The 27,716-nt window shown below is 35.2% G+C and overlaps 6 protein-coding genes and 1 non-coding gene across 7 annotated transcripts in view; 3 read left to right on the top strand and 4 right to left on the bottom strand.

Moving 5' to 3' along the window:
* LOC146165498 (uncharacterized) overlaps positions 1-8,907 on the top strand; it is a 28,384-nt gene extending 19,477 nt beyond the window's left edge. Inside the window, exons 18-27 of the mRNA XM_083381601.1 lie at positions 335-478; positions 1,354-1,565; positions 2,098-2,202; positions 3,018-3,117; positions 4,316-4,470; positions 5,009-5,133; positions 5,597-5,813; positions 6,424-6,555; positions 6,935-7,020; positions 8,120-8,907. Coding sequence (XP_083237727.1) covers positions 335-478; positions 1,354-1,565; positions 2,098-2,202; positions 3,018-3,117; positions 4,316-4,470; positions 5,009-5,133; positions 5,597-5,813; positions 6,424-6,555; positions 6,935-7,020; positions 8,120-8,291 — 1,448 coding nt within the window. The 3' untranslated portion in view covers positions 8,292-8,907. The remainder of the gene's footprint in view (positions 1-334; positions 479-1,353; positions 1,566-2,097; positions 2,203-3,017; positions 3,118-4,315; positions 4,471-5,008; positions 5,134-5,596; positions 5,814-6,423; positions 6,556-6,934; positions 7,021-8,119) is intronic.
* Positions 8,908-9,857: 950 nt separating this feature from the next.
* Positions 9,858-12,697, top strand: LOC146165497 (testis-expressed protein 264 homolog). The gene is made up of 4 exons (XM_083382189.1): positions 9,858-10,134; positions 10,852-11,070; positions 11,508-11,638; positions 11,957-12,697. The coding sequence occupies exons 1-4, from the start codon at positions 9,871-9,873 to the stop codon at positions 12,048-12,050; spliced, it is 708 nt and encodes a 235-aa protein (XP_083238315.1). The 5' UTR covers positions 9,858-9,870; the 3' UTR covers positions 12,051-12,697.
* A 197-nt stretch (positions 12,698-12,894) lies between these two features.
* Positions 12,895-14,559, bottom strand: LOC146165496 (DNA repair protein XRCC4-like). The gene is made up of 2 exons (XM_083380937.1): positions 14,310-14,559; positions 12,895-13,575 (listed from the first exon to the last, which is right to left on the bottom strand). Exons 1-2 carry the CDS (start codon positions 14,550-14,552, stop codon positions 12,895-12,897), a joined length of 924 nt encoding a protein of 307 aa, XP_083237063.1. The 5' UTR covers positions 14,553-14,559.
* A 594-nt stretch (positions 14,560-15,153) lies between these two features.
* LOC146165495 (peroxiredoxin-2-like) lies at positions 15,154-17,724 on the top strand. The gene is made up of 5 exons (XM_083383082.1): positions 15,154-15,395; positions 15,685-15,869; positions 16,247-16,486; positions 16,895-17,060; positions 17,370-17,724. The coding sequence occupies exons 1-5, from the start codon at positions 15,351-15,353 to the stop codon at positions 17,418-17,420; spliced, it is 687 nt and encodes a 228-aa protein (XP_083239208.1). The 5' UTR covers positions 15,154-15,350; the 3' UTR covers positions 17,421-17,724.
* On the bottom strand, positions 17,588-20,809 carry LOC146165494 (peroxisome assembly protein 10-B-like). Its single transcript, XM_083383081.1, has 3 exons — positions 20,731-20,809; positions 19,825-19,979; positions 17,588-18,860 (listed from the first exon to the last, which is right to left on the bottom strand). The coding sequence occupies exons 1-3, from the start codon at positions 20,807-20,809 to the stop codon at positions 18,198-18,200; spliced, it is 897 nt and encodes a 298-aa protein (XP_083239207.1). The 3' UTR covers positions 17,588-18,197.
* Positions 20,810-22,337: 1,528 nt separating this feature from the next.
* Positions 22,338-27,716, bottom strand: part of LOC146165492 (kinesin-like protein KIF21B) — a 38,307-nt gene continuing 32,928 nt past the window's right edge. The window contains exons 38-40 of the mRNA XM_083381255.1: positions 26,265-26,441; positions 25,078-25,286; positions 22,338-24,110 (exon numbers count right to left, since the gene is read on the bottom strand). Coding sequence (XP_083237381.1) covers positions 24,068-24,110; positions 25,078-25,286; positions 26,265-26,441 — 429 coding nt within the window. The 3' untranslated portion in view covers positions 22,338-24,067. The remainder of the gene's footprint in view (positions 24,111-25,077; positions 25,287-26,264; positions 26,442-27,716) is intronic.
* On the bottom strand, positions 27,145-27,219 carry Trnat-ggu (transfer RNA threonine (anticodon GGU)). Its single transcript has one exon. It is a non-coding gene; the product is annotated as a tRNA-Thr (tRNA).

The following is a 27,716-nucleotide window of genomic DNA, read 5'->3' as shown; positions in this document are numbered from 1 at the left end:
ATGTTTGGCGGGCCGGCAGTTAAGTTTACGCGGACCAGCACCGGTCCGCGGACCGGCGGTTGAGAACCACTGATTTACAGGTTTCCTAAACCTGAAACAATCCTTGACAAAAATAAATAGATTTTCCATTGAGGCGCACTTGCACCTTAATAGAAACAAATATTTTTTTTGTATTAATTATTCAAATTAATTGCAGCGTGATGATATTTTAGGACAGTTTCAATGATTTTTTACCCTCGCGTGTTACTAGTTCATCACAAGAAAAAGTATCAAACCCTACACAAGTTTTGTTTCGCCCGGTTTTTCCCCGACTTTAAACGACCTTTGACCTCAGGCACGGTGCAGCGTCGAAAGGTCAAAGTTCGCGGTAAGAAGGACAAGAAGGCTCGAGTTTACGACGACGACGAGCTGGACGCTGAGTCCGAGTACGAGTCGGTTGGAAGCGCTGACCTCGACAAGATGATCTCGAGACAGATTTGTGAGTACACGAGTTATAACCTATAAACGAGTCGGTCAGTTATTTTTTTAATATTTGATTAGTCTGGTATACATATCGACCACCACCTCTATTAGAATCAATATCTAACTGAAGTTACCGAATTATACTAGAAGGTCGAGTTCTCAAACTTTTGAAACCAGGTACAATTTTTATTTTAAAATAATATACACTAGCAGAACCACTGAATATCATAATAATATGTTTTGCTCTTTCACTACAAAAGCATATTCTTTTACATGTTGTATAGTTTGGTGGGTAATGCATTCTTTTAAGAATTCTACGAATTGGTTTCTTAAAAATGCAGCGCAAAGAAATGTAATGTGTAACACAATGACAACGCATTGATTGTGAACAAGTTTATTTTCATTTTAATGGTCCAAACTCAATGCCACACTTAAACACTGCCAACCAGCATTTTGAGAATAACTGACTTAGAAAAATAACCAATCCTCCTACACGGCATGTTCAAACATTGAATGCACCTTACCTTAATGCCGTAAATCTCCATGCCACACTTTAATTTTGCCAAACCCTACTTTGAGAACCACCGGCCAGATAATGGAGCGTATTTTACAACATGTTTTAAAGCTTCCTTAATGTAGGCTATTTTTACGGTATCCTAAATCTGGTGGTTTCTTTTCCAACCTTTCTTTTTAGATTAAAGCAGTTTTTCTCAACCGTTTTTGGCGGCGACAAAAACAAACTTAAGCGTAAATACAGCATCGAAGGTGCGGTGACCCAAGCGAAAAAAATAAGACATTAGCATTGATCAGTGTCAATATAACTAATAGGCCTACTATTTTTCCTGGCCCTTTTTTGTGAAGTAACTTTTACCGCGATTTATCCTCTTCCAGACGACCAGGACGGCGAAGTGATTCGTCTCACCAAAGATGGGAGAAGGATCAAGGACGGGAAGATCAGCAAGGAAGTCTTTGACTTCGACAAGCACAAGGAGAAGAAGAAAAAGAAGAAGAAGGACAAGACCATGATGGAGAAGAGCTACGAGGAAGAGTACATTGAGGAGTTTGTGGATGAGGAGGGCAACGTCATCAAGGTTGTTAAGAAGGTAAGAAATCAGAAGAACGTGGAGGTGGTTGCTGTATAACTATGTGATTTGCATGGCAGCATTATTCCGGTGTTCCTATTACACAATAGATATTATTAACGTCACAAGAATAAAGGTTGTAGTTATGCTTCATTTAAGTGTGAAACCTCGAGTAGAAATAAGATCCATTCTTAATTAACACACAATTAATCGTCTAAAGATAATATTTGGTTTAGATTGTGATAATACGGTAAAGTTTACAAAGCCAATGCAAAACTTATGACATTGTCGCAGCGTTCCAATGACACAATACATATTGCTGGTAAAACAATATATAATTATTAACGTAATAAAACAGCAAACGTGATTTGTTAATTTTAATCTCAACAGCTTAAAATTCAAAGTTGGAGAAAAAAATAATTTAAGAAATCAAGTTTATATTAAACAAGGTTAACTCAATAGCCTACATTAAAAAAAGATAATTTAAGAGTTGTGACTGGTTATATTCGTACAATAGGTTGTTTCATTTCCTTCACTGTTTTTTTTTTTGCAGCGCCTCAAAGCCAAGCCTGGAGCCCCAGGAAAGCGACCCACCACCCCACTAACCGGCCCCCGAAGGGTCCAGGTGCTTTTCTTGAAAGGCGGACATGACATGCAGGTAATTGTGCAAAGAAAGTTTTAGCGTTTTCTATGTTTTATTAAGAGAAAGAGTGATAAGTTATGCAAATGCTAACGAAGTAGCAAAACGATATACGAAAAAAAATATGTAAGTTTTTTGAACTGTTATAGGCAAAAATTGTCGACAAACGAAAAAGACTTATGTTTTATTCGGAGAGAGAGTGATAAGTCTGTCTAGTAATCCAAGTGATTTGAGTTCGAATCTCACCGCAGTAGTTGGGCTTACTAAACAGTTTTAACCTTTGCTTACAATGAAATTCTATTGACTTGTAATCATGAGCTTGTGAACTCAAATATCATCGCAGTTAGGCTTTTCTAAATGCTATTAATTGTTTCTTAAATTGAAACAGAATGTTGCCTAGTAATCATGGGGTTGTGAATCTCACCTCACTAGTTATAAACTGCTTTTTACCGAAATGATTAAGCAACTTTAGATTACAAGACAACAGAAAAACCAATTGAGCGAATGACTCCATTTTTTTTTCAAATGCAAACCAAACATAAGAATCAACATAGGCAATAAACAGTCGCCAGAAAAAACATCTTACAGAGTGATTAACAAAGAACCAGCTCCTCAAGGGATTAAAACACCCGAAAACGAACTTTGATCTCTACAGCCGACTAGATTCAAATGTTAATTGACAAGTACGGTTAATGAGTGCAGTATATTATGCTTGCGCATTTTTCTAACGCTGTATCAATTATATCTTATTTGTCCAAATACAGTTTCTTACGATTAATATTACTATGCCTGGTAGCAACAGTTGATATAATGTTTCATATGTTATTTTCCAGACCCGACTTGAGTGCCTTTTGGCCGAATGTCCACTTAACGACGTGGACCCGAGAATAGCCGTTGCTAAAAACGAAGGGGCAGTGGACCTCGATGAGAGAGGTGACTTTTATATTTATGGTAGATTGGTAGTGGTGGGAGTAAGCAGGAACGGTCAGGAACGCCGTACCGGTAGAACAAGTGTTATTTCGACGCGCCAATGCTTTGCAATATTTAAAATTAATTTTTTTTTTAAATTAGAGTGTAAGTAGATTAATTTTTTTACCGGAACGCATTGAACTTTTCAGGGATGACGTCACAAAGTAAAACAAGAATATTAAGCTATTTGGTCGTGCACAAATAAGCAACTGAAAATTAAGGGATTGACGGGGTGGCTTGATAAAAATGATCATTTTTTACACGACTTACTTTGACCACTGGCTTTAACTACATTTAAACTATGCTTCTACTTTTCATGTTTGCGCACAATTCGAACCAAACCTCAGATTCATTAAGATTGTTGTTCTTGTTTTATGCCGTCCCGTTACAACAGAACTGTTTTATTCCCAATATTTTGAACAAAAACTATCACGAAACTATCCGATACCGAATGACGTCACAACTATGCTCAAAACAGCAAAATAAATGAAATTGGAACGTTTGAAGGTATTTTTTCCAGGATATTACTCCAAAATTAGTTTCTGTGCAAAGACATTTAGTTACTTTAAGTTGTTAACCTATATTTTTTATTACATTTACGTTTCAAAATAAAAATTCTAATTGCAAATCATAGCTGAAATTCCTTTAATAATTTGATCAAATTAGTACCAATACTACCGCTTAGCATCGGGTAATCATATTATAGCGTTCCGGAGAGAAACTTATTTATCGTTTCGGAAATTATTTTACTTCCACATCTGAATTGACAGGGTCACATATCAACTATGAACTTCAGTGAATTACGGCATAAATTCTAGGAGTTATTTGTGAAAGGCAAACTCAGAAATCCACGGAAAGCCTAGACCTGTATTTTATGATCATGTCGGTAAGAGCTGAAAATGCTCTTTCACGCAACATTATGTTATTCTGTGAGGATTTTTAATTTCTCGGACCAAGACAATCAATTCCACGGACCAAGACAATCAAAAACGTGCAAAAATGGATGACCTTATGTTTAAGATAAATATATCGTCTAAAATCAAAACAGAACATTTAATACTAATAGACCAACAAAATAAAACAGCGACAAACATCAATGTACCCTACTACTTGACCAAAAATAAATTTCCAGTATAACCCTCAAATCATATCTCATTTTTAGATGGAATGATCGACTACATTACGCACTATCGTCTGGTGAACCCAACTGATCTGGAGGGTTACGGGAAGGCCTTCCTGGTGGAGGATCAAGATGAAAACAACATTCTTAGCGCGAGTGAAGCGCGGATTGCACTGGACGGGATTGCAGCATTACAGGTGAGCAATGTTGCTAAACAACATAAACAATTTTTTTCATAGAACACTCGCATTAAACTGTTTTACCCCGTGATGAAGAGTTAATGCTCCAAAGAACCAATCCATTTAAAAAGCTATTATACTCATCATTTGTCACTATGTTTTTTTTTTTAATTATCTTGTGGCCTACGGAGCCCACTCTCATTTGATGGCTTAATAATAAACGTTAATCCATTTTATGCGGCTGTTTAAACTGATAAATTTCAAACTGTGGCTCGCGTTGCTGAAAAGTTTGCCCACACCTGTTTCTAGCAGTGTAGCAAAAACCAAAATCAAACCCAGGACACCGCATACATTAAAAATAATTAAAAACTTATAAAATTGTTAAACGCGTTAAATTCTGAGCGATATTTCGCATAGCAAACACCACGTACACGACTTAATCTGACTCCGCATCATAACAACAGTCGAGTAAAGAAATTTACGATCGAGTAAAACATATGTACTTTCTCGTGCTACAAAATTTACTCCTGTTTCGACAAAAAATTCTTACATTCAGGGAATAAACGACAAGCAGGTTCACTACATAATGAAAGTGCTGGGAATCGACGAAACCACGATGGTGACCTTCAAGATGTTTGCAGTTGTGGCTGCCCTTTGCGAAAGATTGCTGGCTGTCCTCGAGTAAGTAAACTTTTTTACGTACAACTTCCAACCAGTCGGGAATATGGCAAAAAATGTCAAATATAGGGCGCTTGTTGCTCCTAAGGAACCAATAGCTATGACTCGAGGCAATTCTGGCGGAGTTTAAAATCCTGGAAATTAATACTAGAATCTATAGAATGTGTTTTACAGAAAAATAAGGAAAAAAACAGAGTTCAACAAATTAACAACTATTTAGAATAAGTTACATAGATTAAAGAGAATTAAAACCATTCCAAACTAGGTATCTCGATACTAAAAAAGTATGTAACCCATAAGTTTTACAGATTGCTAAAAATCGTCCCTACTACTTTGAACCCTAAATACGCCGCAATACTTAACAAACTGTTCATTCAACCTACTAGTTTGCTTGACTGTAGCCAGTCAGTTGTCCGAAAAACTCAACAATTAGATTCAAACCCCAATAACAATAATTCCCTTGTAGTGACCAGACGCGTCAATGGATGGAGATCAACGACCTAACGGACATGGAACGTAAAGTGGGACTTTACAGAGCAATGTTCTACTGGAACACGACCTCCGACCGTAGCTCCAACTACATCAAGGCAACATCCCTGAGGATCGAGTTGATCGCTGGGGGACTTAGCAGGATGCAGGAAGATTATGTTCTTGAGAAGATTGAACCGAACATTTACAGAGAGGTCGGTGGGAATATAAAGTTTTGCCGCGCTTTAGTTTAGCTGTACAAATTCCGTAGGAAACTGTGTGTCTTTATCTTATACAGGAGTCCCATTTTTTTGTAACTGTGCTAAGGTGGATTATTAATATTTTGAACATTATGAAACTTTTTTTTTGTTATCTTTATAATGGCTTAGTTTGAAAAACAGTTTATGTGTCAACGGCTACCTTATGATAAGGTGTTGGACGTATATCTTACATCAGGTTCTTTAACATACTTTTATTGGCCAAGAGCCATCTTTTCAGTGTTTAGTTCATGTGAAGTTCCAAATAATTTTGCTGCACAGACCACAAAATCAAAACAATTGCACAAATTACCAACAATAAAACAGCTAAGCACTCGTAATATGTTTGTGCTGGATGGTATAAAAACGATATATTAGGACTATAAAGGGCAGTTTTAAATGTAGTATTTAAAACGCGTACCTCAAGTTATTTCTAACAATATCACACTTAAACTATTTGCAAGACGACACAAGTGATTTTTGCTAAACACGTTTTTATCAAAGTATTATACAACTGCCATATACCGATTTGTCTGCGCAAAAGGTTTGCAATACAAATGTGTTTTAGATATCTTTCATCGACTACATGGCGTTCATCCCGCTATTCATGTGCACTCACGAAAGCATCATCGAAAACCCCCTTGATATGTCAAGAGACAAGTTCAACGCAGACAAAGTGCTCGAACCACAGCGAGATATGGTAAGCCAGCTTACAATTAAATTGGTTTTAAGAAGTCATAAGCGTCATAAACCTAAGTCAAGCATGGCGCGTTCTCAAACGTTAGTGAAGAACGTGTTTTGTTACCTCGCGACACGCGACAAAAATGTCGCCTTCTGCATTTAAAAGTGAAAAGAAAAATCAAGATACTTTTTAAAATGCTTTAAATGAAGTCTTTGGCATTCATTAATCAGCATGCTTTTTATATTTACTTAAAAACACTTAAAAGGTGCGTATTAAAACTGTAACCTATTAACTTATAAAATCAAGGAAGTTTTGCGCATATTGTTTTGCTTTAGGGAAGCCGACAATTACGTGGTGTACATTTATCATCGATTTGCTGATTATCTGTTGCACTCAGGTACCGCTCGGTCGACCTTTGACCCAAGTTGCGTCATCAGCCATGCAATCAATTCCGATACCGTACGAGTTTGAAAAGCGGCCAGGGTAAGTAAAGACAAGCCTATATACTAATACTATTATATCGTTTCCACAAACCTACATTCATAAGCGCTAATACCTCCTAAAATGCTTTTGTGCATAAACTCGCATTTTAAAGTCCGTATGGCTCTACGCAAAAGCTGTTTTTTGGTTTCTTTATCGGTTTGCCTTGATGGTGAAGGCCATGCAAATTAACTGAAGATTAAAAAAATATATAAAGGTTGGTTCAAAAGTTCGGCCCTCTTGCATCTGGCAACGTTCACTGTCTTTTTAAAGCTTTAAAAACAGCAAACTCGGACGTCGGTAAAACATTGCCAACGTATGTTTTGGTAATTTAGGGTCGGTACGCCATACTATTCCCAGGTTGAACGCACGACGCACGTACTAGCAATCAATGTGCCAAAAAAACAAAAATTACAAATTTTCAAAAAGTGCCAAAACTCTGCTGTTCTGTCATGGACTTCAAAACTCGGCAGCAATCCTTGTGCTTGAGAGCAGGGATAACCTTGTGAACCTGCGAACTCACTAATTCAATAAAACTTTTCACCCTTAACGTTTGACAGTGATAACAGAAGTGTCATGCTCCCTACTTTCTACATGTATAAATTATCCTACGGTTTTTGCACTGAACTTCTGTTACACAAACATTTGTACAAAAAAGTTCGAAAGATCTCACTTATGGATGTAACACATTGTTTGAAATAGACGTATGCATACCCGCGACCTCAGTAGGCCTATAGGTAATTGTTGCTTTAAACCAGTGGTTCTCAACCGGGGTTCCGCGGGACTCTATAGGGTGTCATTTAACGCTCAACGGTGCCGAGAGATATTTCAAATTCTTTGGAATCTCAATTTTTGCTCTATTGGTAAGCTTCTTGATGTAATTTTTTTGTGTACGATAAAAGTGCCAATAATTAAAACGGTTTTTCTAACCTTGTTGCACAGTTAAAGTGCTGTTACAATCTCCTTTATTGTAACGTTACACTTAACCACTCACGGAAAAAATACGAGCAAGGGTGTCGCGAACTATTTATAACTTTTGTAGGTTGCCGCAAGCCAAAAAGATGCGAAACACAGCTTTAAACCTTTGATAATAATTTTTCAGGTCATCGTTGCGCAAACGGATTCGGCTTCGAACCCCCCAACCAAAGATTCCGACCCCTGACCCCAACGACAATGACTCCTTCCCAGGGAGCAGGGCTTCATTTTCGCCGGTGCCCCCCAAAGTTAAAAAGTTAAACGAAATTCGGAGGGGAACTTTGATTGGGGCACGATGAGAAAATTTGCCGAATTTGAAGAGGCATTTTGAATGCCTAAATGGGACTTGGACAAAACTGCTGACGGAATTTTCCCCCACTCAGCGGTGAACCTGTTTTGTGAACCACAAACGGCTTTAAAGTTTAAACACCATGTACAAACAAAATGTTGAGGTATAACCAGTCATTTCGGTGTGTTTAGAATCGTCAACACTAACACGCCTTGTTTCTAGAACACTATACAGCTTCGACTTTGCTATTGTGTTTTTATTTTAAGCGATTAACAAATAGTTTTTATTGATTTATGGCATACAAGGTGACTTCCAGACAAACACGACCGACTTTCACTTCTGTCATAGTACCTTTAGAATGACCTAAGCGCAACTACAACTTCATGCAATGTGTGGACTAACATAATGCCGCCATTACATCTTATTCAGTGTAATAAATTTATTTATAGGTTCTTAAAACTGCCGGTAAAGTAGACTGCCTATACTCCTTTGAACAGAACTGCATCAGTGTTAAGTTTACTAATTGCGTTTTTTTAATATATTTTTAGGCTACAAAGCCAAAGATGTATTCGTAGTTTAATTATTCTTGTGGGTGTATGTTTTTATTTTGCCTTTTGTAAATAAACGTGGAAAATATTTTTTACTAGAAAATAAAACTCACTGTTGCCTAGGTGTTGCCGGTTGTAACCTACACCTTTTATATAGTAGGGGTGTTCAATACATTTATACTCAGTCAAGAAAATATTTAACGCAGCAAAAAGTAAATAATAGTCTTTATTTTCGCCTCAATGCTATTAAAACTTTCGAATAGTTTCGCACAGGTGCAGCCTGCAAACACACAAATTTATAAATGCACCAGACATGAAAAGTTGTGGCCTAAATTGCACTTCATAATAAACTACTTACGAATCGCAAGTTTTGAAATGGGCAAACGCCAAAAGTATGAAATTCCTTTTGTGTCTCAAACAGTATCAAAGTAGATATAATTACTGATCTCGCCCAAAGATTAACAAAGTAGTAGTAATTTAACTTAAAAAAAACGTAAAATATTATTTACAAAGGGTTTTAAAAGATATCGACAGAGAGATATCGGAGATGTCTTAGTTGTAAGTCGTATAAATTGTTCGAAAATTCAACTTATGCTGGCGAATGCGCAGCAAAACTAAAGTCAATGAAGAATCGTGCGCGGCACCGCGACAAGCGACACAGTGTCGCTTGCAGTTGCACGTGATGACGTAAAATCAAAACAGAAACAAAATGCATTGAAGCGAAGTTTCGCGAATGTGAAAATAATGTAATGAGCTAAAATTTTGGAATAGGAAAGCTATAAAATAATGTTAAACTGCATTTTGGGTTTGCTGTTTGTTAACTTAACAAAAAATAGATGTTGTAACATATTTTGCCATTTTTTGTATAAAACTGTTTTGTCTAGTAAACGAAAGAATATTTATTATAATGGTTTTCGCATGAACAAGTTCATCTACTGGTTCTTTGCAATTCGTTTTTATCGTATGACAAAACAAAAAAAATCGTATTATGAAAAAGTTTGAACAGTAAAATGTGTTTTTGCAGTATACAAAAAAATCGAAATGGAACTAGAAAACATAGCAATGTTAGCCTGCATAGTCATACTGTTTGTCTGTCTTCTTGCCACCGTATTTTACCTGCTGTCCTATCTTGGAATAACCGGGGCCATCAAAGTTTCGGTTGGAAAGCCAGAAGTGCAAAGTCTTTGGATCGCTTACAAACCACACAAAGGGCCTTACAATAAATGCGGACCGCATTTCACGAACGTAGTGGCCTTACTACCTGACAAATCATCCATTGGAGTGTATTATGATGACCCAGACAAGGTTTGTAATATTTTTCTCTAGTGTAGATTTGATGTGGTTTCCAACCTTTTAAACTTACAGTAGAAAATATAAATTGGTTGTGGCCAGGGCTGTGGTGTAAGCTAACAAAACCAACGTCCGTCTGCAGCCAATTTGACTCCAGCTCTACAGCATTTATTCAACCTATTTACTTAGCTTAAACATGTGGATATTCAGCAATTTTGGTTGCTTTCCACCTTTTTGTAGGCATAATATACTCCGGTAGTTTTGTATAGTGTCTTACTGGAGTCCCGATTGTGGCTTTTGTAACTTTTTAGCAACGCACATGGTCTGTGCAAAACAGAGAAGGGATTTCTTACCTTGAAATTAATTTGACAACACAACGCATTCCAAAACAAAGAACTTATAATGTCAAACTACATACCTCACATGTTTTTGTAAATGGCACCCTGTGTAAATATCAACTAAACAGATTAGTTTAACTAAAATAATTCTGCTTTCGTTTGAAAAGAAACAGATTTCCAAAGAGTTATCAAAACATAGTATGGTATGAATGTTTAAAACATCAAAATGATTCGGTTTAAACACAAAATATAAAGCTTAAAAGCTAATATGGCAACTAAAAATGACAAGTTATCTTAAAGATTAGTCCTGACATTGAACTGGGCATGTGATTGGTAATTTTTTAACACAAAGTCAGTAATAGTTTGTACTAATTAGTCAAACATTCTATTCCAGGTACCAAAAGACGAACTGAGGTACATTGTTGGTGCTGTTTTATCGGAGGAAGCTTCACCTCCAAGTGAAATCGTGTCTTTGATGAAAAAGTATGACTTTCAAATCGCTCAATTTCCCAAAATCGATTTTGCAGTGAAGGCAAAGTTTCCTTTTCATTTTGATTTGTGCGCTTTAATTGGTGCTTGGAGGGTATACCCAAGGCTTGCTAGTTATATAAGTGTAAGTACAAAAATATTTATTTCAAATAAATAATACTGAATATTTGCACTACAAATATTTGCACTTGCTACTTGCCAGTTATATTTAAATGTAAGTATTTAAACTAAAAATATCCAAAATGGAAAAGTCCTGAATGGTAGTTTTAAGTCACAACCATTATTTTACCTTATCATTAATTCATACTAATAGTTAATGGTGTCCATTAAAACATTCCTTAGTTTCACCCGATTTACAACAAGTGTGCAAAACAACACAAACAAACATGATGAAATTGCATTTCTGTGTAAAATCAAAATAGTAATCTTAATACTAAATAATTTTTGGCAGTGTGCATTGTTAGTTCAAAACAATAATTCCTAAGATTGTCTTGTGGAGTCAAAATAGGTTATTTATACCATAATTTATCCCAAAGGAAACATTTGGGTTTTTCGTTTCAGGAGAGAAAACTGTCAGCATATCCATTCATAGAAATCTGCAAGGGCAGTTTTATTCACTACATGGCTCCACTGAGCAAACAAAATGACTTTTTTGTGCCGGAAATAAAACAGGAGCAAAGCAGATCAACTGAGTCCAGGTAAATAAAGAGAGTAGCCTCCCCTAACTGATGTACAGTGAATTTTAGTTTAATATCGGTGGTAACAATATAGTTAGGATGTAAACGAGGTTGAACATTTATTGTTATAATTTCATTCTTAGCCCAAAGTAAGTTAAAACACTTTCAGGTGTAAGGAATCTACTGCAGACAAAAAAATGTAAACAATATATTGCCTGTTTATAAAACAGGTATAAAGCGTAAAACCATTTCTTAAATTTTTACAGAAATTCATTTGAATGAATTCACCAAAATATTGGTAAAAACCAAATGACAGCATTTCATTAATTTCAGTGAGGCACAAAGTCAAACCGACACTACTGACGATGAAACACAAAGTAGCACCAGCTCGTTTGAAGAGATTAATGCACTGGAAAAAAGCAATTAAGAACTACCTTCCTTAAGTATCACTGCTTATCTGTTCACAGATATATTATGAACAAACTTAAAAACAGTTAAATACAAAAGTACTGTGGGTGGCATTTTGCTTCTGAATGGGCTTTGATATTTTTACTATCAATTATGCTCCAAGGTTTAATACAAAAAAAGCAAAGTCTAAAACACTATACGTTTTTACTTTTTGAGAACTGGGTATTAGCAAGACCTCATAATGCAAACATTTTTAAACCTGTTTTTTGTGCTATTAAGTGTTGTAATGAGTTTTTTTAACAAACCTTTTTTAGAACTTATGCTACAGCTTATTTGCTGCAGTGTTTTTCTTTCTTGAATTGTGTATGAAACATTATTTATTTTATAGGTCCAACCCTGTTTTTATTGGTGTGACTTTTGTTTTTTGTGAATTGTCTGTTATTCCTTAATGTTACTGACACTAATTAAACTACTTAAATCACAGTTTATTGTCTCAGTGAATAACGTTTATAAACTTTGAACAATAAAGTGCATGAATAACAAAGTTGAAAAATGGGATATTAAACAAAAAAAGTACAATTTGCATAGATGAAGTGTTATACCCAGATGTATCTATTGAGTATCGATAACATAAACCGCTAGTTTGGAAACCTTCCAAAGATGTTTAAATTTTGCTGGGTGATTATTTGTGTGAATATATAAAAAAAACAAGCTAGCTTCAAACAGTGTGTGTTCATCTATGAGCTAATTTAGGTCCACTAAGTTAAAAAATAAACCACTTCTGAAAAATCCCATATGGAGTTAAAACCCAATTTCTCAGCTGCGATTATGTAAGTATAAAAAACAAACTTCAAACAGGAATCTTACATTTCATCTATGAGCTCATTTAGGTCAACAGTGGAGTCAGAAGAAGTTGTCATTGCCAGATCTGAAGTTGTTGTATCTAGTTTGTCAGGCTCTTCATCCGATTTAATCGGTGAATCATGTCGGATTTTGGGAGCTGGGACTCTACTGCGCTTCACTATCACAGGACAAGAGTCCTCTTCTTCAGACGACGAGGAAAATTTACGAACCTGAAACGACTTTGTAACATTGTTTATAGTGTGTTTTAGTGGTTTACTATGTGGAAGTTCATTGGCTAAGGATTGCTGTTGATCTTGTAAGTCGGCAATCGTTTTCAAACACTCTTTGTTTTGTGCCAGCAGTTGATGGATCTTTTTCTTTTTTTCGTTCAAGACCAACACAAACTTGGCGAGCAATTCACTCTCTTGTTCCTGCTTAAGTTTGGTGCACGTCGCTAACTCATCGATCGCATTCAGATATTTCTTTTTGACAGCTGAACGTTCACTGTTAGCTGTTGCAGTCATTTCGTGACATAGCTTTAAATCTCTGCAACATGTGGTAAGGATGTGCTGTATACCACAAACAGAGTCTGACTTGGTAAGTTTTACCTTACCAAGGCAAAACTTAACGTCAGCTAAAACAGCCTTCCATTGAAGTTCCATCTGAGTACTAGAGATGTGTTCAAGGTGGTATTCAAACTCCTATAGATACCAAAAACCAGTGTAAACCAATGACTTACATAAACTTGACTTGGATTAGGTCTTTCACACTTATGGACTATTGACGTGAAGTCAATTGACTTGCTATATGTTGTGTTTATTTTTAGTTGAGTTGTTGCTTATAATTATAATCAGACAAGCTGATATTATTTTTATATCAATCACTTTGACCCCGTCAATTGATGACCGGGACTTGACTTGCACTTAAGTTATTTTTTAAATGACTCGACTGGGACGTCAGTCATTTCAAAATTAAAAAAAAAACATGTTTGTAAAGGAAACGAAAAAATAATTAACCTTTCAGTGTGCACCGTTTGTGCAAGTCTGTTTAGCCTAAAAAATTGTGTGTACAATCATGGGATTCGTTTATGGTGGTCTGTTAAACAGAAATAGATGCCTAAATTTTAGGTCATATTGTCTATAAAGTTTGATTTATACAAGAGAGCATTTATTAGGAGATTTAATCTAGACGGGTTTCGATATTTTGTATAAAAATCTGCTAACACAGACCTAAGTAAGTTAAAAATTCAGCAACAAATACAAAATAATTTTAAAGGTCAGACAGAAATGAGTAACTTGTAGAATGAATATAGTAGCCCAAACAGAAGTATATGTTTTATGTCAATGGCCCTAAAGCAACAAATTAAATCTCTAAAATTTAATATACTATACAAGAACACCAACTTTAAACAACAAGGGTACAACCATATAATTACCTGTGTTTTAATGTCGCCTGAGATTCCTGTAAGTGAAGTTTTAAGCATGGCAACGTACTTATCTTCGGTCATTCTTGTTTCCTGGGCACCGTTGTCGACATCTTGTTTACTGATTTGGCCCTCCCAACAATTTCCACCATCTGTGAAGAGAACATTGCATTCTCCAGATTCTTGAAAGATGCTCGAAACAAAATACTGCTTGTTGTTTGCATTTATTGAGTGCAATGTCTGTTTCAGGTCCATGTTTACTAAAAACCTGAAAACAATAAAGATTACTGCCGTAAGAATTGGTCAAAATGCACAGGCAACAGCTTCTCCAGAAAGAACTTAAGTGGCGACTGCATTAAACGATTTGTGGCCACCAAAGTTTGCCACAAAGAATTTTCCGAAATTCTTAAATATGCAAGAAATTTTCTTTTAAATTCACCAGATCATATTCTTATGCCTTTTTTATGCTTTTTGTTAAAACAAATTATAGACACAAATATTCAAAGGAAGATAAACATTATGGATTCAACACGATTTTTGTGCCAAAAATTTGTTCATAAATTTTTAACAAGAATCGCTTGCCAGTATTTGGTAATATAATTAGTTTAGTCAAAATAAAATTGGTGACTGATCAGAATAGCAAACCCTATCTATACACTAAAAAGCTTTGAAAAATATCTAAAGTTTTAGGATATCATGCATAACGGACATTTTGTCATGCGTGAAAAAGACGGAATTTAATTGAAAAAATTAGCATTGGTTGCATATTTTCTCTTTTTAATGTCGACAACTTTTGGGAAAAGCATAACGAACTAAGTTTATTCTATGCGAATCGCAATAACCATCGTGAACCATTTTCCAGGTTACAAAATTTTGGGTCTTTTTTCTGGAATTCAAAAATCTTTCACAAGGTCAATTATGAAAAACCGCGAAGCATGAAAAACATGAGACAGCAAAAATTTTGCTAAAATAAGTTTCGCTGACATCATTCTAATTTTTGTACAATCGCGTTTGTATTTATTAAGGTTTAGTAATTAAAGGTAATCCTTCAAAATGGCCTTTTGCGGAAGAGTATTGCGAAACATTGGAAAGGCTGTGGTAAGAAATATTGTTTTTTAGTTAACTAATAATGCATCAAAATATAACTTTTCCATAAATGTTTTCTTAACCCTAAACGCTGTCCCCAGTCTGCATTCTGTGACAGGTGCACACCTGGATTGGTGTATTGTGCACTTGAAACTTAAAAAACACTTAAACTCGGAAAAAAGGTAAATTGTGTTAGGATTTCCAACTTAAGTTGTGAAAAAAGCATGATTGCACACATTAGAAATGTGAAGTGCCATGAAATGCAGTCTGGTGCTGTGCTTAATCTTTTGATTTTTACCAGGTTTCTTATAACCAACCAATATTGCGACGCAACCTCGTCACAAGTAGCCGATTTGCACAAGCGGCAGTGACAGCCCCAGCACCTTCATTCAAAGGAAATGCCGTTGTGGGTGGTCAGTTCAAAGAAATATCCTTGGGCGATTACTCCGGTCAATACGTGGTCTTGTTTTTCTACCCATTGGATTTGTAAGTATGAAATATTGGAGTTTATCATTGTAGAATTTGGGTTAAGCATTATTCTTATATTTATTATCCCATATTTATTTATTTTATCAATTTCAATTTTAACAACTCATTTCAACACTTTACAAAAAGTTTTAGAACTCTATACCAGACTCAAAATATTTCTATTGTAATTTCTCGATCCAAATGCATTATTTAAACCAAAATTCTCAATATATGTATGTTTGAAACATTTGCACACTCTAAACTTTTGCACTGCACCCTCAAAATCTCGGCATGTAATGCTATTGAATGCTGACTGGGTTTAAATCATCAGCAGAACTGCATTTAATTACAACTTAATATTTTGTGAACCGAGTTAATAAATTAATCTTTCACAGCACATTTGTTTGTCCCACGGAGATTATCTCATTCAGCGATCGTGCCGGAGATTTTGAAAAACTCAACACGGCATTGATCGGAGCTTCGGTGGATTCCCACTTTTCCCACTTGGCTTGGATCAACACCCCAAGAAAACAAGGGGGACTCGGAAAGTTGAACTTCCCGCTGCTTTCCGACCTCACTAAATCAATCTCAAAGGATTATGGAGTTCTTCTTGAAGCAGCTGGGATTTCTTTAAGGTATGTGCGATCTACTGATTGTCTATAGGTTATTATATGCTTGGATTATAAATTATATCTGCAAACCATGAGAGGTTATGGATATATGTTTCACTATTTCTAATTTATATTATGAATTCTCTAAACCTAATTTACAATATGTCTAAGCTGTAAATTAATTACAGAATATTTCATTATCTGCAAAATCTAAAAATCATGGACTTTTGATAAAAGCTTGCTTAGGGTTTAAAATTAATTTTATTTGTTTAAAAATGCATAAAAAACTTTAGACTAAGTTCACAGATTCCTTAACAAATGACAAAGTTATATTGTTAACTATTTTGATTTAGACTTTCATTTTAACTATTTAAACGCAATTTGTTTTGTTCTTTTTGTACAGCCATTAAAAACGTTTGATTTTTTATTTAGAGGATTGTTTATCATTGACGGCAAAGGTACAGTCCGCCACTCAAGTGTCAACGATCTACCGGTCGGCCGCAATGTCGATGAAGTTTTGAGGCTTGTCGAGGCATTCCAGTTTACTGATAAACATGGAGAAGTTTGCCCAGCTAGTTGGACACCTGGAGCCAAAACGGTAAATTTTCATGTGACTGTTGCTGTATTATAGAGTTTTCTATATCAAGTGAAACAAATTTGGGGCCATTTTTAACAGTTGTAATAGCCACGTGTAACCATCAAGTGTAGGCCTTTTGTTATAGGTGTGGAAAATATTTGTATTAACATAGTTTTTATGCCAAGTAGATTACTGGGAAATGTCCATATAAAAACCCCCCAAAAAAATGATGTAATCTGCATATTTTCCAATGTCATAAAGTAAATATTAATATTTGAAATAGCGCAGTTACCTAAACTGTAACTTAAATTCATTATTTTTATATTTTAGATTAAACCAAGTGTTGATGGTGCCAAGGAATACTTTGAATCCAGCAGCTAAAATCAAGAATTACAGAACTACATTTTACCTGTAATGCGCTTTGTGTGTGTCTGCTTTCTAACGTACCTAACTGAACATCATGTGTCGCACATGTAAAAAATCTCCACCATAATATTGGCTGCTTCTTGAATAGAAGACTGTGTCAGTTGAAAAACAGCATTTATTTATGTAAAATTGGATGTGGATTATGATACTGATAGGGACAAACACAATAAGTGCCTTACGTCTTGGGCTATGTTGATGGGAAAATATGGTTGACATAGTATAAAAGAGACATACCAATATTTCTTGTCTCATCAATGACCACACTTTGACAACATTATTTTGTTGAGAGAAAAACTGTCCAATAAATACTAGACAAACAGTGGATTATTTATCAAAAAGGAAATACCTGAATAATTAGGCAATGAAACCCATTACACAATTAAAGTTAGTTATAAAGTATATTTTATAAACAGAAAAAAAGCGTAATAATTACACAAGATTACACCTTGATATGTTAGGAAGGTTTGCATAAAGTGTTTTAAAATAGATAGTACAACAGTATAGCAAAGCAACTGAAATACAGGCTGTTAATCCCCTTTCAAATGATGTTGTATGCCTGGACAGGTAGTATGACCGAATGTCATGAGTTTGAACCTCACCACATGCTTGTTGTTTTTCAAGCCTGGTCTTGCTTGCACTACAATCCTGATCAGTCTGACTGTATCTGGAAAGCCCTCCGAAAGCATCTTGTGCAGTATGGCAAAGGCAGGCTATTGGTGTACTAAAATTAGACTAATAATTTTGCAAAAAAACAATCTCACGGGGGTCCACGGCTTGTCTACACAAAGGACATTCCGGTTTTGACGAAACCCAATTATGAATGCAATAGTAGCAAAAAAGATGTCCGCAGGGTGTGCAGCTAGAGTATTTTCTTCTCTGTAAACAAAGCGTGCAGGACATTTTTTGCTCCGATAGAAAGGGTTCATGCTCTTTGTACGTCATTTTGGCGCTTGCAAGATCTTGTTCATTTGATTCACCCCTTGGAGAGAAATCCCTGTAGAGGCTGTATCCTTGAACACACAACATTGTGAGATTCTGCGCTAAGGTTAACCATCCAAAAGCTGTGAATCTTCTGTCAACTGGGGGAGGTTGATTTGGGAAAAACTTTGTATAGTGGATGGCGGAAAAACGTTTCGAAAATGTCTGGTACACACCCCAGATGTAGAACACAGATAAGTGTAATCTGTGGATTGTTGCAAAGGTAAGCTTAAGTTTTGGCAAAGCCAACAGCAGTTTGTCTTGGATTGGCAAAGTCAGCCAGGTTACTTGTTGGTTGGAGAGCAGATTTTCCAGTTTGGTGAGAATCCTGTCAATCAAGAGAGGAATGATTGTGTGGGTGATGATCATTATGATTCGACTGCGCAAAGATGGTGTCCGCTTTCCAGAAGGATCAACCTATGATAACATAGGCAAATTTAGTAATTTAATACCATGGAATTATGTCTTACCATTAATACCAACTAGCCTGATTGTATTCCATAACTTGTGGCTGCCAAAGACTCGCTTAAAAACAGTTTTAACCAAAATCTGATGCTAAAACCGTTTGACTTTTCCGGTTCAGGGTTCAAAGATTTTTTCGGAATCCGGTTGAGTTCCGGTTTTCGGTTTTGAGCAATTTAAAAGTTCCGGTTCAACCGTCGTTATTTCAAAACCGATTCGGATACAATATAACTGGCGTTAAATCTCAAAATGAGGGTCAATAAATGTAGGGAATAATCTTTGAATTGTAAGTCATTTAATCTTAGTTACGTGACGTATTAAAAAAACAGCAACTCATTATTAAAATATCTAAAAATTGAAAAATCTACGTTTTATTTATTAAATATTCATATATTTTTCATAAAATTCGAACATGGCGTAACTTGACTATTTAAAATACAAGTTGTGACGTCATGCTGGACTGAACCGCTTTTATTTACAGGTTCGGGTTCGGTTAAGGTACTTCAAAATATTTGGTTCAGTCCGGTTCGGCTCCTTAAAATCTTATAAAACCCGGTTCAGGTTCGGTTACGGTTCGGACAAAATTGACCCAAAAACGGTTTATTAAGTTCCGGTTCGACTCCCTGGCTAAAACAGGATGATATATATTTTATTGTAAATTCAGAAGGCTGGCAATTTTTCTTGCAAAATCATGTAACTATAAATTTGGGCAAGCATTACATGACAAATGCCTTAGCACTGAAATGCAAACTCCATATAATTGTCTGTTAAATAAAATACAATTGAAAGAAATGGATGCTACCATTTGTTACTCAGCAGCTAATCAATCTTACCCTCAATACTTGCAAAAGGGTAAAAACACTAATAGCTTGGAAATATTAAAAAAAATTACCTTCATGGTCAAATTCAACTGGTTTACCTGGATAATCCCTGTGTATTCTTCTCCCAAAGTTTGCAATCCACTAACAGTTGTTAGTGAGAAATACAAAACATCAGCTAACGCACTGATGTGCTTGGACCATTTCAGTGTTTGTGGGATTCCAAAAGCTCTCTGGGTAACTTCATTCAGCATACCTTTGCATTTATAGAAAGGAAATCAAGGTATGGTATTAAGGACTAAAGAGTGTCAGTAATGTTTATTTCTATGTTGGCGCTGAAATTAAAATTCACAAAGTAGGCTATGACAAGAAACAAATTCATGTGCGATACAGTGTCAAAATGCTTCAAATTAGTATATATTTTTATTTTTTTTGGCAAATGCTTGATAACCTCAAGGGGTGTTGGTCAAAACATCAATTGTTTGGGCTTCTCTCTTCATTTTTATCGATATGTAACAATTTTGGGCGCTGGTCTAGAATCCTACCACAGTTCTAAAATCAACGCACAAAATTTGAGTTAGGGTACGGGTTAGCGTTCGGGTGTGGGTGGGTCAAGTAATATTATATTCTTTGTTTAATAATAATACTTGACCCACCTTAACCCAAACGCTAACCCGCACCCTAACCCAAATGGTGTTTCGTCGTGGTAGGATTCTAGACCAGCGCCCAATTTTGATTAAACAGTAGTTCTCCAATGACTTGATTTAAAATTGGGTTATTTATCTCATTTTCTGGAACATTTCGAGTGTTGTTATTTTTTAAGTAAGTTGTGGGTCTTATTCGGACAATTTTACCAATTTTAATAGTTAATTCTTACTTGACTAGGACATGACTTGGGCAAGTAATGACTTAGGCTTGTTCGTTTTATAAAAAGAGTTGACTGTGGAGATTTTAAAATGACTGAAGCTTACAACACTGTTAAACGGAACTATCAACTGTAAACTTACCTCGGAAGGAGTTCATGCAAAAGTCATCTTTTTGCAGCGAACAGATCTGGGCAACGATGCTTGGCTTACTCAAAGGCATGATTCTTTGTAGCTGTTACTATTTTATGTGTTTGTAAAGTTGTTTTTGTTTCGCTCTTTGCATGAATTTTTGATCACAGTCAATGTTGTGCAATCATGCGTTTCCAAAGCCGTTGAAGCATGTTAACTAAAATTTTTGGTTCCCCAAGATATTTTTTGTATTGTGAACCACCAAAGAGATTTTTTGGTGTGAACCTTATGTTGAAAAAAAACGGGGGTTATTCGCAGTGTTGTAATAACTCAACCACTCTAGTATTTTGGACAAATGACTTGGGTTGAAATGAAGTGTTTTTTCTATTAGTAGTTTTTAGTTTACGAGTTTAAACATTTTAGGACGTGACTTGTTCTAATTATATAAGCTATTGCTGCCAGGCATAATATTAAGTTTGTAGAGCTCTTCTAGCAAATGTAATTTTATTTTACATTACATTAAAAATTACATTTGCTAGAAGAGCTCTACAAACTTGTTCTAATTATGATTCGACTAAATACTACCTAGTTCTCTATTGGATTTGGTTTTCTACGCCCCACTACAACCTCAAACCAATATGGTTCAAAAATAAATCCGATTTACAAAAATGTAAATTCAGCTTTTGTTTATCACCTCAACAGTTATAGAATTTTGCTCATTTTCACTTTAAATAGTAACCACACTTTTCAGACATTTTTTAAAATGTTTCCAAAATTTAGTAAACACTGTGATGCGTTACATTCAATTCAAACGTTTTACAGTTGAAAACAAATTACCAGGTAACACTCTATAAACCATGTGTTAACATCATAGACCAATTTTGTAATCTTAAACGTTATTTCCGCTATATCAATTTGACCACGAAATTTTAACTCGTTATAACGTCGACCAACGGTTTAGTAAAGTTTTATTTTTCGTCACAAAGACAACGAATAGCAAAAGAAGATTGCGTATGGCGACGAGCACACAATAAGTTAATTTGCTAGAATGTAAAGCGCGAAAAAATACGACACAGTGACAAAAGCTGTAGTATTTAAATACGTGAGTTCACAAGAAAAAAAAACGAACGAAAACAAGTTACAATGGAAATATGTCTGGAACTGATAAAGCACTTTTGCTATCACACAAAATTGCAACTACAGGTCTATTTCTTTAGATAGATAGTGGCAATGCTTTCTGAAAAGTTATTTTGGTCCATACCAGAAAGAAGAAAAACGTTTACTAAACTGCTGCGGCGTATTATTGCACTATACGACGTTCTATGGCAGTGAGAGTTAACTCACTAAAGAAATAAAGAACCAAACACCAAACCAAGCATTCACCAGCTAATAAGAGACATGCTTCAAAATAAAATACGACTTTTTCCCGTGCTAATACATTGTGGAGCCAAGGTGCATAAGATAATGTTAAGGTAGTTCCGGCAGGTCTTTTGACTAATTTATAAAAGAAGTTCAATTTTTTGGTCGATTTTGACATCCTTATTTAAAGTTTCGTTTAAAAAGAAAACGAGTTTAAGAGTTTCCGAAAAGGCTATTTGCAATCTTTTAAAGCAGTGATTTTCAACATGTGGTAATTTGAGCGATTTTTTACTTTTTTATAAAGCAGTTGGTGAGAACCACAGCTTTAGAGAATCAAAAATAAGTTTGTGTAAATGAAATACAAGCAGATTGAAACAATGTAGAGAAATAACTACATGCACCATGCTACAGGCTGCTGAACAATTCCTTCATTTGAATCACAACCACATTCCATTCATGACCGAAAATTTAAATCAACAAGAGAAAATCCAAACTGGGATTTTCGTGCAAGACTGAAAGTTTCCTGGAATACTATTGATTAACGGGGTAATATATTATGGGATAACATTCAGGACCAATGGTTGAAAAAATCAAATAAAACATGAGCGACCCAACATTTTAATTATCATGTAAAAGCGATGGGTATAATTGGTACGTTTTTTGCCACATATTTGTAGATAGAACCATTGGCTATCTCTAAAGCACAGAATCAAAGTTTCTTTTGTTTCAGCGACTGCCTTGTTGCTTCCAAACCCGCACCGAACGATCGCTAAGAAATGAACAGAAAACGTTGGAAAATAGAAACAAAAATGTGTTTTAACAGCAAATGAAAAGCGAGAACAACAAACGGGCGGTAAAATCTGTTCAACAAGACGTTACAGATATTGACTACAACAGTGGTTGCCAACCGGAATGCCATTTCTAATACTCAAGGGTGCCAAGACATATTTGAAAATTTTAAGTATTTAATTTTAAGTCCTTTGATAGAATTAAATCAAATTATATTTCCTACATTGTTTAAAATTATTTGTGCTGTAGTTATATTTATTGTGACATTACAGTTAACCACTAAACGAAAAATCTAGGATGGATGCCGCAATCTATTTATTTTTCTAAGGTGCACCGTAGTCAAAAAAGGTTGGGAACTACTAAACTAGACCGTATATTAAAAAAAACGTGGATTGTAACGTCTTGTTAAACATGATTAACCATTCGCTTACTCCCACTTTTCATAGAGGTTGGGTTAAAATCGAAGCCAATCCAGTTCATGAAAAGAAATGCTATAAAAAATAAACTGAAAATAAAAATATACAAACTGAGGTATTCTACCACCAAACTAAAACGTCTACATGCTAATAATTGATATGAAAATATTTTGGTAGTTTGAAAATGTGTTAATTTGTGTTATGTCATTTCGACATATTCCCATTTGCCTCAAACGTGCAAATTCGTAGTGAATTTGTAATTTAGTAAATCAATTTGTATTTGGAAAGTAAAATAGCATGCAATAAAGTGGAATAGTTAATGATTGGCCAGTTAGTAGTAGATCTACAAGTGTAGTGCTGAAGTATATAACAAAATTTGGAAAGTTATGTTAAAACAAATTACTATAAAACAATAACATATTTTTTAACAGTTTTAATGTTTAGAATTGAAAAAAAAAAATTGTAAGTATATATCGTTGCTTATTTTTTTCAGGATATATCGTTGCATACAACGCTGTATGAAAACAAATTACTACCCCAAATTAATCATGATAACTTTGTTTTTATAGTTTTTTTATCGTTTATAATTTATTTGAAATCTATACAATATTTAGGCACATTTTGTACAGTGCATGGTTTGAAATTAGGAGGTCGTGCAATTAGGTTTAGTGCTTTTTAGCATGTTATTGCGGACAATATACAACGTGAAAGTTGTTTATTGTGCACAGCTCAAAGTTAAGTGGTTATTGCTATCGTCTGATGTTTCCTACAAGAGTCTTTAACCGTCATCTATCCATTCTGCGTTTCCAAAGTTTTATTGTTGTGTCGCTGTTGGAAAAATAAAACGGTTAAAACTAAACTATACAAAATTAGAATTCCTTGACCGTTATTCTGGGAGGTTTTACAAAAAAACGTCATCTTTTTGCTAATTTAGAGCATAAAAATTTAATAGGAGTTCCTAAATGTTATTCAAAACCAGGTTTAAATTGCTTTACAGCCATTTCGCTTCCGACCAAACCTTTTAACACTAAGCTCTTTTAGTTAGTTTTCGCAATTAACATTACTTTATATGTCATTTTATACTTCTTTAGCAAAGTTTGAGCACACAATTCCCTTATTTTCGCCTTGGGACTTCATTAAGGTTTGTCTCTGGGAACGACTGAGAAATTTAAAAAGACAGCAACTGCAAATAACCGTAGTTACAGAAGTAGGCTAAGCTTTCATAGACCTTTAAATAAATTGCAGAGAACGTTTCAGGTCCTAAAAACCCTTTACTAACCATGGTCCGGCTTAAAATTTTCAATTCTAACCCCAAACATACAGCCCTGTGGTTACAGGAGACCATTTCATTACCTTAAAATGCCTAAGAAAAAAACTGAACATGTATTGTATAGGCTTTGCAATTTTTAATTAGAACCCACACATGCAATATCTGCCATACTAACAGCTGTAAAAATGTTCAAATCAGTCATGCTACGTAACACCAAATATCCTGGTTTGCCAAATTTTAAGCAGTGAAAATGCCCCCCAAATGATTTAAATACTTTTTAAAATGAAAAGTATGCATCATATACCCAAATATAGCCCTTTGCAAAGTTTCAATACAAATCAAAAATTTCTAAATTAACAGTTATGCTCGTAACCCCAAATATACCAGCTCTCAAAATTTAAAAAAATACTAAAAACGTTAACTCATGTTTGATTTAAATAATTTCTAAATTGACAGATATGTATCGCAAAGTTCAAAAAATCCTTTCCAATCACAACCCCCACACACATACATCCTATCTCTTACCTAGAAGCTGTAAATACGTGTTCCTTATTAGACGCGATGCAGTTGATGGTTTCCGAGTGAGCTCGAAGCGATCCAATCGACCCAAAGCTCTCGGCGTCCCACAACTTAAGCATTCCACCTCTGCCACCTGTCACTAGCAGTTGGTCGCCGTCGCGTGAAGTTATAAGGTCCATAGCGCACACCCAACTGTTGTGCGCCTGGTACTCCGACTGGGGAATGAAATAAAATTGATGACGTCATGTGGAAATCAATGACGCCATTAAATAAAACAAGTATAACGTCACACGACCTGTGAAAATGGTGGGAAGACACAACTAATTACGATATAAAAATATGACATTATATCACACATGACGTAGTTCAAACACACTTTTTTTCGAAAAAAAAAATCAAGACATTCAAAGACTTTTCAAAGAAAAATGTTTTTGAAGACTTTAAGTTTGGATCAATTGACATAACAATATAAGTTGTCGTGCGCCTAGTATTCCGACTGGGGAAATATTAATGAGGCTAGGGTTGCAACACGTTTTTGTTTGAAAAAACTCTCAAAGACAGGAAGGAGAAATTGCCGTACATTGCGTAATAGATGACGTCTTATTTAATTAATAAATAATTTAGTTAAGACTTTTTAACTAAAATTATAATTTTTTGAAATGTTAAATTAGGATCAATTGACATGTTTCAAAAATAATTTATAGACAGATGTTGTGCGCCTAATAGTCAGACAAGGGAAAGAAAATTGGTAATGTCACGTGAAAACAGACGAAGTCGTTAAATGTCAAACGTATGACGTCACAAATCAGTGAGAAGTTGGAAGAACATAGCCTACATAGGCCAGGCGTTCCTAAACCTTTTTTCAGTAGAGACCTAAAAAAAGCTTTTGGTTCGCGTTATCATAAATTGACGGCACTCAAAAAGACATTTTAACGACAATTTTAAAGTTTTAAAATACCTTAAATTTGGAAAATGACGTGTTTTGAATATAATTTGAATCCAAAACAGTATAAATCTCATGGTTAAAATAATACCAAATAGTTGAAACATTAGTTTTAAAGCGGCACTTCTTAAACTCGTTAATAAACTCATAACTTGAGCTGGGCTTAAAAAAATTCTAAGACTCTTTAAAGACTATTTATGAACTTCATCGCACTAAATTAGGTTTTTAAACCTTACCAACAAGCACCCACCTTAAGTACAGACTTGCTTGTCATGTCCCACTTTTTAATCGACTTGTCTCTGGATCCTGAGAAAAGGACGTTTGACCCTGACGAGTAAGCCAGGGACTCCACCCCGTCCATATGCGGGGGCTCTAGGGTGACGCTGGGGCTGATGTTGCCCTGGGCACCGTTCGAGTAATCGTACACCTGTAAATGACGATAAATGACTGCTTATTTGATAAATGCGAGCACAGTAGCATTAACCAATTAACAGCCACTATGATAACAGCATGCGGAACGAGAGTCACATAACACGCAAAAAAACGTTCCAGGAAGGCAATTCGATTTATTGGAGGGTTCATTGCAGATAACAACACAACTTGACATAGAATTAAGCCATCAGATGCCGCTTAAAAAGTTTTAGAAAAGGATCCACCAACTTTACACAACGCAAGGTAAATTAGTGGGCAGTAGGAAATATCCAAGATGATCATAAAATATGGGAATCAATATAATATTATCCGAAATGTTGTTGAACACAGAACTATACGTTGAATTTTGATGTTAATTAAACTAAACGACAAGTTTACAAAGCTCACTATAAATTTTGATAAAATTTTACTTTCGTTTGCTTCGTTTTATAACATAATTTTAAGTCAAATAAAGTAAAAACCAAATTTTATTTTAGGCCCGCGATCTTCAATCTTTTGGAGTTATCCGCACCCTTTATGAAACAAAGTTTGGCGACCATTGATCTAGGTTTAGGGTTTAAGGTGCAAATGTCATTGTTAAAAAAAGTTGTAATATATAGAAATTTGTACTCAATTTAATATTAGTACACTGAAATCCATTGCAGATTCACCGAATCTGTCGATCATTGATGCAAGCAGGGCAGACTAGAAAAACAACTAGCCTGCAGTGAGGTTCGAACTCACGACCTCCGGTCATACCGGGACCGTCGCTCTACCAACTGAGCTATGCAGGCTCAGATAGGAACGAGTCGAGAAACAACCATATGCCAATGATTGCTCACTCTGTTAGTACAAGCAACTTCATATTGAAGGGGATACACAGTACCATATCATTAATACAATCAAACATATGGACACACATATGAGTGTTAACAACTTAGAGCTAGCCCTTCTGAAGCTTCAGAAGGGCTAGATCTCAGTTGCTAACACTTATATGTGTGTCCATATATTTCATTGTATCAATTTAATATTAGTAATAATAAAATAGCGCGCCCAAACTCAAAAGTTATGTCAGGCAAGACCAAAAAAGCAAGTTTTGCAAATGATCGCGTTAATTAAAACAAATAACAAAAAAACATAAACTTACTGAGGGTAAACAGGTGTTGTGGTCACTAAAACAAATCACAGCGGCAAATTTATTTTAAGAACGGCGATTTGAATAGGTCGCCGAAAAGTTGTAGTTAACAAGAGCTGTTTTGAGTATTATGCCTGTAAGCAGCCTTTATATAAA

Source organism: Ascidiella aspersa, chromosome 2 (assembly GCF_963924565.1).
Source record: "Ascidiella aspersa chromosome 2, kaAscAspe10.2, whole genome shotgun sequence".
NCBI classification, from domain to species: Eukaryota; Metazoa; Chordata; class Ascidiacea; order Phlebobranchia; family Ascidiidae; genus Ascidiella; species Ascidiella aspersa.
The sequence above is the reverse complement of the archived record's forward strand: the minus strand, read 5'-3'. Positions and strand labels throughout refer to the sequence as shown.

What these genes read in the sequence shown, in the direction of transcription:
- LOC146165497 (XM_083382189.1), top strand. Translation starts at nt 9,871, where the DNA reads ATGGAACTAGAAAACATAGCAATGTTAGCCTGCATAGTCATACTGTTT. An exon ending in ATTATGATGACCCAGACAAG is followed by an intron (nt 10,135 to 10,851) that starts GTTTGTAATATT and finishes ATTCTATTCCAG; the next exon opens with GTACCAAAAGACGAACTGAG. An exon ending in GAGCAAAGCAGATCAACTGA is followed by an intron (nt 11,639 to 11,956) that starts GTCCAGGTAAAT and finishes CATTAATTTCAG; the next exon opens with TGAGGCACAAAGTCAAACCG.
- LOC146165496 (XM_083380937.1), bottom strand. Translation starts at nt 14,552, where the DNA reads ATGGACCTGAAACAGACATTGCACTCAATAAATGCAAACAACAAGCAG. An exon ending in CAGGCGACATTAAAACACAG is followed by an intron (nt 13,576 to 14,309) that starts GTAATTATATGG and finishes TGGTATCTATAG; the next exon opens with GAGTTTGAATACCACCTTGA.
- LOC146165495 (XM_083383082.1), top strand. Translation starts at nt 15,351, where the DNA reads ATGGCCTTTTGCGGAAGAGTATTGCGAAACATTGGAAAGGCTGTG. An exon ending in GCAGCTGGGATTTCTTTAAG is followed by an intron (nt 16,487 to 16,894) that starts GTATGTGCGATC and finishes TTTTTTATTTAG; the next exon opens with AGGATTGTTTATCATTGACG. An exon ending in GGACACCTGGAGCCAAAACG is followed by an intron (nt 17,061 to 17,369) that starts GTAAATTTTCAT and finishes TTTATATTTTAG; the next exon opens with ATTAAACCAAGTGTTGATGG.
- LOC146165494 (XM_083383081.1), bottom strand. Translation starts at nt 20,809, where the DNA reads ATGCCTTTGAGTAAGCCAAGCATCGTTGCCCAGATCTGTTCGCTGCAA. An exon ending in TTGCATGAACTCCTTCCGAG is followed by an intron (nt 19,980 to 20,730) that starts GTAAGTTTACAG and finishes ATAAATGCAAAG; the next exon opens with GTATGCTGAATGAAGTTACC. An exon ending in AATACACAGGGATTATCCAG is followed by an intron (nt 18,861 to 19,824) that starts GTAAACCAGTTG and finishes ATGTTATCATAG; the next exon opens with GTTGATCCTTCTGGAAAGCG.